General features: G+C 32.6%; 1 protein-coding gene across 1 annotated transcript; it reads left to right on the top strand.

Moving 5' to 3' along the window:
- Nucleotides 1-1,685: 1,685 nt before the first annotated feature.
- On the top strand, nt 1,686-4,105 carry LOC118039743 (aureusidin synthase). The gene is made up of 2 exons (XM_035046538.2): nt 1,686-2,024; nt 2,189-4,105. Exons 1-2 carry the CDS (start codon nt 1,915-1,917, stop codon nt 3,840-3,842), a joined length of 1,764 nt encoding a protein of 587 aa, XP_034902429.1. The 5' UTR covers nt 1,686-1,914; the 3' UTR covers nt 3,843-4,105.
- The last annotated feature ends 4,885 nt before the right edge of the window (nt 4,106-8,990 follow it).

The raw sequence follows: 8,990 nt of genomic DNA, 5'->3' as shown, positions 1-8,990 counted from the left end.
TATAGTCATTTGTTTTTGTATCTGTCAATTTGCTTTTTATTCCCTTAATATCTATTCTTATATCTAGTATGTTAATAATCTTTGGATAGTCGCCTAGATTGCTATTGTTTTAGAATTGTTTCTTATTATTGTTTCACTCATTAAGAGAGATTTTCCTCTTTTTTTAGGCTATTCAATTAATAAAGGCTTTGTTTGGATTTCACAAATCCCATCCTCTATTTCTTTAATTTTTATCGATGATGATGGGTGTTCAATTTTAATTATACTATATTTTCTTATGTAAAATTTTACTTCTAAATGGTTTGCATATGTTACACATAACATATCTAAACTGCCAAAAAGAAATTAGAGTTATGAGCGATGTGGAAATCTATCAATATTTACGATTGATTTGGTTCCAATATGGAGCCTATCTTAGTAACTCCCTTCTCTTCCCTCAAAGTTACTTCTCTCAACTACTTTGTGGCCTTGGTTTTAATCTCTAACCACCTTTCCTTCAAAGTCCCTTGCTGATCCAAAACCAAAGACTTCTTGCCTTTCAAACATGTAGAGGCACAATGACTAGAGACCCTGTGATTTCATATCATAATATCCACCCTTTTTTAGAGTGGAAGATTTCAAGACCAAATATCAAAGTTTTAATGGTTGCATTGATCATTTTTAAAAGAGGTCTTTTATTATGATGTAGTACCAGAGCTATATCTATCACCTTGTAGGTCTGTTGAAGAGTAGAACACTCTAGGTTAGTGCCAGTTGTGATTGAGATCTTAAGGGCACCCTTCACTAGCACTCTTGACTATTTAATCACAATAAAAAAAGGTCTATACAAGAGTCAATCTAGAGGAATCTATCCCTATTTAAGACATCATATCCCTAGAAATGATGTTAATTGAGCTTTCATCATCCACCAATACCACGTGGACTCGATAATTAGCTAGAACCATTGAAATTACCAATGCATCATTATACTCCTATTCATCTTTTGGAGTGAAAGTGATAGGCTCATGCCATGGATTTTGTTGGTGAGTTATCATTAGAACTTGTTTTCCATATTTTCTCTTTCCATTAGAAGTACTTTTTCTTGCCGAGGTGCTCTCTAAAATCATAGTGATATCAGGAAGGGCTTGAATAGGTTGGCTAGGCTTTTTTGTATCTTGTTCAATATGGACATACCCCTTTACAAATTGTTTAAGATAAACCTTGGCAATCAACCGCTCAATCTCTTTTTTCAACATGAAGGAGTATTGAATATCATACCATTTGTCTCTATAGAACAATCAAAACTTTTTAGAGGAGCATGCAAGTGGAGGTGTTTTTACAGGAGGTGGATATTGAACAAAATCTATCACTTTCTCAACCGTCCTGGTCTTGCCTAGATTAACAGTATAGTTGATCGCAGCGTGGCTCGGGCTCCAACACTAGTTATGCCTACAAAATTAGTGGTGGTGATAGAATACGCACTCAGCGTTTATACAGCTTGTTACGAATAGATCCGTGGAGGAAAGAAGCTCTAGTGGATCCCATAAATGCACGGGCGGGTCATTATAATTAATGATAAATTGGATGCCTGTACATAAATTAAGGTCCCATTTTTATCTATTTAAAGGCAACTTTATTGTATTCTTTATCCCAAAAAAGAAAAAAAAAATGATAGTAATCTTATATCTAGAACTAGACAGTCCATACGTCAACCCTGCACGCGTTTAATTTGTTTCTCTCTGGACATCAATATAGCCTCTGACTTATCTACTTCTATCTCAGTCGAGGCAGAATTGCAAGTGTATAGCATTAAAGAGGCTTGGTCTGGGTGGGTAACGTTAATATCTCCTCATCAAATTTTTTTTTTTTTTTTTTTTTTTTTTTTTTTGTTTTAAAGGTTAGAGCATACTGGGAGGAGTGTTGGATTTTCCGAGCATGGAAGCAAGGAAATTGGGCCTGGTCCTCGGCATAATCGCTGTCGTGGCAGCTTTTACTCGGATTCTTCATATCCTTGAAGCACCGGAAGTCCAGCATGCTCTTTTGGGGTAGGTTTTTCTTCTTCTTTTTTTAATGGTGCTCGTCACCTGAAGCCACTTTCTCTCAATTAGCTAATGCAATGTCACTCTTCCTTTATTTTCCTTTTATTGTTGGTGGCTCTACTACATGCTCTCCAAATGCAAAATCTCTAATAAGTTGCTAATACTTGCAGGGAATTCAATTTCATAATCCCAGCCATGCTAAAAGCAGCCCCGTCTCCGGGGAAGGATCAACAGGAAAAACCTCTAGTTATTTTGCCAAATTTAACATCGTGCCATGAATCTATGGGTCGCTCTGATCTTCCTGTTTACTGCTGCCCACCAATGAATCAATCAAATGTTGCTTTTATTGATTTCCAGTTTCCGGATCCTTCATTGCCTTTGCGTGTACGACGGCCAACCCATCTCCTCGACGACGACTATATTTCCAAGTACAAGAAGGCTTTAACCATAATGAAGTCTCTTCCAGACACTGATCCTCGGAGCTATACTCGTCAAGCCAATTTGCACTGTCTGTACTGCACAGGAGCATATAACCAGCAGGGCTCCAATGCTCCACTTAACATCCACAGATCATGGCTGTTCTTTCCCTGGCACCGTATGTTGGTCTATTTCCACGAACGTATCCTTGGAAGTCTCATAGGCGATGACACATTTGCTTTGCCATTCTGGCCTTGGGACATTCCTGAAGGAATGGTGATTCCTGAAATGTACATGAAGGCTCCATTTTTCCATGAAGCCCGTGACTTTTCTCACTTTCCACCAAGTGTGGTTGATTTAGACTACAGTTGTACTACGCCTAGCAGTGAAGACTACAGATGCTTCGAGAGTGGGTTAGGACCTGGAGACCAAGTTCACACCAACTTGGCGATGATGTATAACCAAATGGTAGCAGGTGCAAAGAAGATGGAACTCTTCATGGGCTGCCCTTACAAGGCAGGGGAGGGAGGGTCTTGCGATGGGCCTGGCACCATAGAACTAGCCCCTCACAACACTGTGCACAAGTGGGTAGGGAGCAATTTGAATCCGGGAAGCAGGGAGGATATGGGCGTCTTTTACTCTGCTGCAAGAGACCCTATTTTCTATCCACACCATGCCAATATCGATCGTCTTTGGGAAGTTTGGAGGACGCTCCATGGGAACAAGGTCATCACTGATCCTGGTTGGCTAGACTCTTCCTTTTTCTTTTATGACGAGAAATTGCAGCTCAATAGAATCAAAATTCGCGATGTGCTTAGTATCACAAAGCTGCAATATGCGTATGAGAAGGTCGATTTCACATGGCTTCATAACCGTCCCAAGCCTTCTGTTCCCCTAGAAGTCGCCCGTAACATACTACGGATGAGGCAAAATGCGAAGCAGCAGCATCTGCAAGGGAACGACATTCTATCCTCTAACTTCAGTCCCCATGGCCGGTTTCTTGACGCTACGTTAAGAACGAGGGTCAACAGGCCAAAAGTCCGAAGAACCAAAAAAGAGAAGGAAGAAGAGGAAGAGATCCTGGTTGTGCATGGAATTGATATCCCAGAGGATAGATATGTTAAGTTTGATGTTTATGTTAATGTCGTTAATGAGACGATTATGAATCCGAGGTTCAGGGAATTTGCAGGAACCTTTGTTCACATTGATCCGGGCGTCACCAGGGTAGCAAGGGAGAGCGATATTGAAGTTTTCAGAAAGAAGACTGATCTGAAGTTGGGGATCTCGGAGCTGTTAGAAGATTTGGAGGCAGAAGGAGATGAAAACATATGGGTGACATTGTTCCCGAGGAGTGAAGGCTGCATCAACACGACAGTTGATGGGTTAAGGATCGAGTATATTAGATAAATAAAGCTTCCTTTTCTTTTCTTTCTTCCTTGTTTTTTTCCCCTCGATTTGAATTCTAAATTTGATGCTGTTCATGTGGTTGCAGTGATAGATGAGTTATTGTCTTTGTAGTATCGAGGGGGCAGGATGTAGCTCTGCCTTATGGCAGTCTGCATTTCTTTGCTGTTTTTGTTTTTGTCTGATAAATTATAATATTACTAATAGTGTTTGCATAAATTTTCATATGTAAAAATAATTGATTGATGATGTTTTTTTATAACATCATTCCATTTTTATTGACAAGTAGTTTATACATGTAAAAATTGAGAAACACAATTTTTACAGCTTGTTGTTATTTAAAATATCAATAACTTTTTAAAAAAATATTAAATAGCTAAGAGGAGAGGAAAAACAAATCTCTAAAATACATATAAACTCTTAATACAAATAATTAGTGTCATTAAAAAGATTTCAACAAAATAATCCAATAATATTAATAAAAATCATCAATAATTATCTGAATGAATCATATTTATTATTCAAAAATGATGAATAATCCATTTATGATGGGTTTACTATTTGATATGACATCATTATCATTATTAATATTTGACGGGATAAAAATTGAGTATGAAGAATGAAGCTTTCTAAACTTTACTTGAATTCTTCAAAGGCTAAATTGCAAGTGACTGAAATGTTTTGAGTAAAATGTTTACCATTCAATTAAAATGAGATCCAAAGATGATTGTTTTTTTGAGAGTTTTGTATTAGGGGGATGGCATCTTTCTACTATAGAGTCAATTAAAAAAATGATTTAAAATACTTAAAAACTCTTTTAAAATACAAAAAACAAACACTCGAATATTCTAATAGCTAAGGTTTTTGGAATTTGACAGCAAAACCGTGCTTGTGGTGCAAAGAGAGAAAGAGCGAAGGAAAGTGACGAACAGCACAAAAGGTCAATAAAAATAACTTGATCGGTGGTTGAAGTCTCTCTATCCAGTGTCAGCAACATAGCTGGAACCACCACAGAAAAATATACACAATTTCTCTCTGGAGGAGGATGCTCCCTGCCACATTAATTGGAATGGTCAAGGTGATGAAAAATTGGAAAATGGGGAAGGCATGTCGGGGGTTCCAAGGTCATGTAGTTAAGGCCAAACTTTGAATTTAAGCAGAAATGTGTTTTATATATATATATATATATATATATATATATATATATATATATATATATGTATATATATATATATTGTGAATTCACATGTTCTTAGGTCATTAGAAATTTAGAATCTTGGAATAATTATTGGCTGAAAACAACAACCAGTGTCAAATGATACAGATTTACTAGGTTTGACAAATAATGTTTTTCGTTGGCATTGTTTGGTTAGATCTTCTCTTTCAATGGCCTCTTGCTATCTTCAATTTGTTGGATTTCTAAATAATATATATAGAGCAGAAATAATAAAATAAAATTATTTAAAAAATTTTATAATCCTGTTAGATATATCTAAAATTGTTTATGAATTTATTATCTAAAAATCTGATATTCTTCGGTTTTAAATAATTCTTTAAAGGTTGGACTGTTACAAACCACAAACCGTTCTATTTTTCCAGTCCCCAACAGTAATTCACACAAGCTATCAGTAAAAAATCTTCTAAATTCCTATTTAAAAAAGAGTGATTGATATGCCTAAAATGTTACCTCTTTATTTTGTGATTTATATAGTTTTTCTATTAAATAGACAACTTCTTAAAAAAATAAAAGGCATAACTTTATATTTATAGAGAATTTTAAAAACTCTATCAATGGAAAAAATATCTATTTGACGCTTAAATAATATATGAATATTATTTAAGGATAATTTTATAAATTTAATCAATCAAGCCCCAATTTGATTATTCTAGGACTAGAATTATAATCCCTGAATTAAATACATTTTAGTGCTTAATTTCTAAAATTATTTTCAATCAAGTCACACTTAATTCATTATCCCAAATTAATTTCTGACTAATAGTTCTTAATGTGTATAACCCATTAGGTTTTTAATATATTGGTCCAAATATAAATTATAATTATAAATAAATAAAATTAAATAAATCAAATAAGTTAATGTATTATCAATTCAATAATTGATTAATTTATATTTAAAAATTAAATGCACTGTCTAGCAACGTGTTATGATCGCCTGGATATTAGAAAAGTTATAAGTGGTTTGACTTAACCTTTCTCAATGTAATTATTACCCCTTCATGAATAATGTTTTAATTTATATATTTTAGTATGAAGTGTGTCTACCATGTCAAATCATATTTGTTCACAATATTATAATCATTGATTATTTGAATAATACTTGAAACTCTTTTCAAATCTCATTGCACTTTGCACAAGGATTTAACAATCAATACTATTTTAGAACATGTGGAACATTTTTCCTAATTCACCTAGGGTGATAAATTCTCTCTTGATCACTCAAATACTTTCATATAGTTTATGTTATATCAAATGTCTGTCTATTTGTTACATTTACCAATATAACGTGTAACAAGATCAAAACATGACACTCCAACACTCTCTATATTAGGAAAGTCATAAGTTTAAAGATCACTTATACAACCATCGCGTGAGTCTTTTTATAGACATATGCGATATCTTTATATATATAATTCTTATACGAGTCAGTTTAGTGTACATGCATGTTTTATGACAAGAACTTACATATTTGTTCTAGGTATCCTTTATAACTCAGCTTATAAGAACAATTACTTCATTTCCTAAAAGAAATAACATAATATGCATTAGTCTCTACGATTCTAATGAATGTCCAGTATTTAAGAGAGCATCGATCATGAACATTTTAGAAACAATACTTTAATGCAATAAAAATCTTATAATTATAACAACTTTATAATTTTCTTTGTAAAATATTTTTATTTCATGAACTATAATATTTCAAAATCATAACCATGAAATATCAGATTTGAGCTCAATCAAAAAGCCTAATTCTCAACAAAATTTAATGTTGAAGGATAAAATCGAAAAAAAAATCAATCTACAAAACTTGTTAAAACAGAAAAATAACAATAAAAAGAACGAGGATCAAACTTGATAGAAGCAAAATAAAGGAGGATGAAATCACAAAAAAAAATCAAGTTTATAAATTATCTCAAAAAAAAAATTTAAAAAACGGTGACTGAATTTAAGAAATGAAAAAATTGGAGGATATCAAATAATTTTTTCAAATAAAAAATTATAGTTAAAAGAATAAGGACTAAATATGAAGGGAAAAAAAATGAAGGCATGCCGTGAATTTTTTTAAAGATAATACGCACATTGAGGTGAAGGAGAGAGAAATAAAAGAAAAAAAAACTAAATTGGACCAAATTATACGGAATCACCATGCATGCATCGATCGCCAAAGAAGGAAGAGGCCAAGATGAATTGTGTGACATGATGGAAGAAATGTTTCAACCATTGGAGTCATTCACACATGCAATCCAAAGGCAAATGAGCAACACACACGTTAGTGGCTTTCGTGTTTCTTTTATTTATCGAATTACCACATAGCCTCTAGGATCAAATAAATATTATTAAACAATATTTACAAAATTATATATATATATATATATAAAGCCATTAAAGCCATGCCCCTGTAATTTTGTTTCCATGGGCAACTAGGTCATTACCTTGTTCTTTAAAAAACTAAAAAACCAAAAATGTCCCCATACTATAGTTAAGTTTTTTTTTTTGTTTGTTTTTAAGGTTCTTCAAGTAATTTTACTATGCAAAAAAATCATGAAAAAACCAAGATGCCCTTTAGCAATTCTAGAATGATAAATGGACCTTATGAAAAAAAAACATTTTACCCCTTAAGATCAGTTATACTTTTTTTTTTTTTAGGAAAAATATAATTTTACTGCTCCAATCCATAGTAAATCACACCTTTGCTACAATACTTTTGTTACACCATTTAAATTGTTTTGTTAATTGTTAATGTAGTTGACTAGTCAAGTTTACGAGCAAGGTGTTTGTTAGTTCTTGAAATGATTAACAAAAAACTAGAGGAGGAGGTTTTATTATACCTCTTCTCATATTCATTGAAATAATAATTTTTTTATTTTAGTTTTTTTCAATCAATGTTTTTTTTTTTTCTAGTTTTCTCATTCAAGATTATACTTACTTTTTGTTGGGTTGCCCCACTCTTATAACATGGATCACGAGTTTGGTTAGTTAATTCAATTGACTCAATTTTCTTTTTTCTTTTTGTTAATTGACCCCCCACATTTCATCATTTAATATTTGATTTATTGAGAATTAGATTTCATGATATATTTTGATTTTCTTTCTATTAGGTTATCATGACCTTATGACTTGAGGATAATGCTTAGAAGGTTAACCCAAGTTACTTGGGCTGTATTTTGTGTTTTTTTAATTGATTTTGTTTTTTAATTTTATCATTCAATGTTGGATCGGTTGAGAATTGAGATTCATAATTTTATTTTATTTTATTTCTATAGGGTTATTTCAATCTCATGACTATGATCGTGAGTTTAACAAGGTAACTTGGGTTAAATTTGGTCATTTTGTTTTTATAAGGTTATGTAGGTCTCATGACTCGGGTCACGAGTTCTTCAACATTGTATTTTTTGTTTATTAGGTTGTCATAATCTCATGACCCGAGTCGCAAGTTTGGTGAATTAACTTGATTGACTCAAGTTGTTTTTTTCTTAATTGACTCCCCTAATTTCATCATTTAATAATTAAGCTCCATGATTTATTTTGTTTTGCTTTTTACTATGTTATCTCAACTTTATGACATGAGAATAGTATCTTGCAGATTAACCGAGGTTAATTCAAGTTTTTTTAGTGTCATTTTTTAATTGAATTTTTTTTAAATATCATTCAACATTGGATCGATTAGGAATTGAGTTTATAATTTGTTTTGATTTAATTTATATGGGGTTAACTCAGTCTTATAAGCAAGGTCGCGAGTTTGGCAAGTTAACTCAGTTTAAATTGGATTTTTTTTTAATTTTTTTTCTATAAGATTATCTCCGTCTCATAACTCGGATCACAAGTTTGCGTGGATTAACTCATGTATTTTTTATGTACTTTTTTTAACTGATTTATTTTCTTAATGCCAATCCTTCAACATTGGACTAATTAGG

This window comes from Populus alba, chromosome 4 (genome assembly GCF_005239225.2).
Source record: "Populus alba chromosome 4, ASM523922v2, whole genome shotgun sequence".
Classification (NCBI taxonomy): domain Eukaryota; kingdom Viridiplantae; phylum Streptophyta; class Magnoliopsida; order Malpighiales; family Salicaceae; genus Populus; species Populus alba.
This window is presented reverse-complemented; position numbering and strand designations above follow the sequence as displayed.

Bases quoted from the DNA above. Each gene is read 5' to 3' on its own strand.
- LOC118039743 (XM_035046538.2), top strand. From the start codon at position 1,915: ATGGAAGCAAGGAAATTGGGCCTGGTCCTCGGCATAATCGCTGTCGTG. The intron at 2,025-2,188 runs GTAGGTTTTTCT...TAATACTTGCAG, and splicing joins GTCCAGCATGCTCTTTTGGG to GGAATTCAATTTCATAATCC.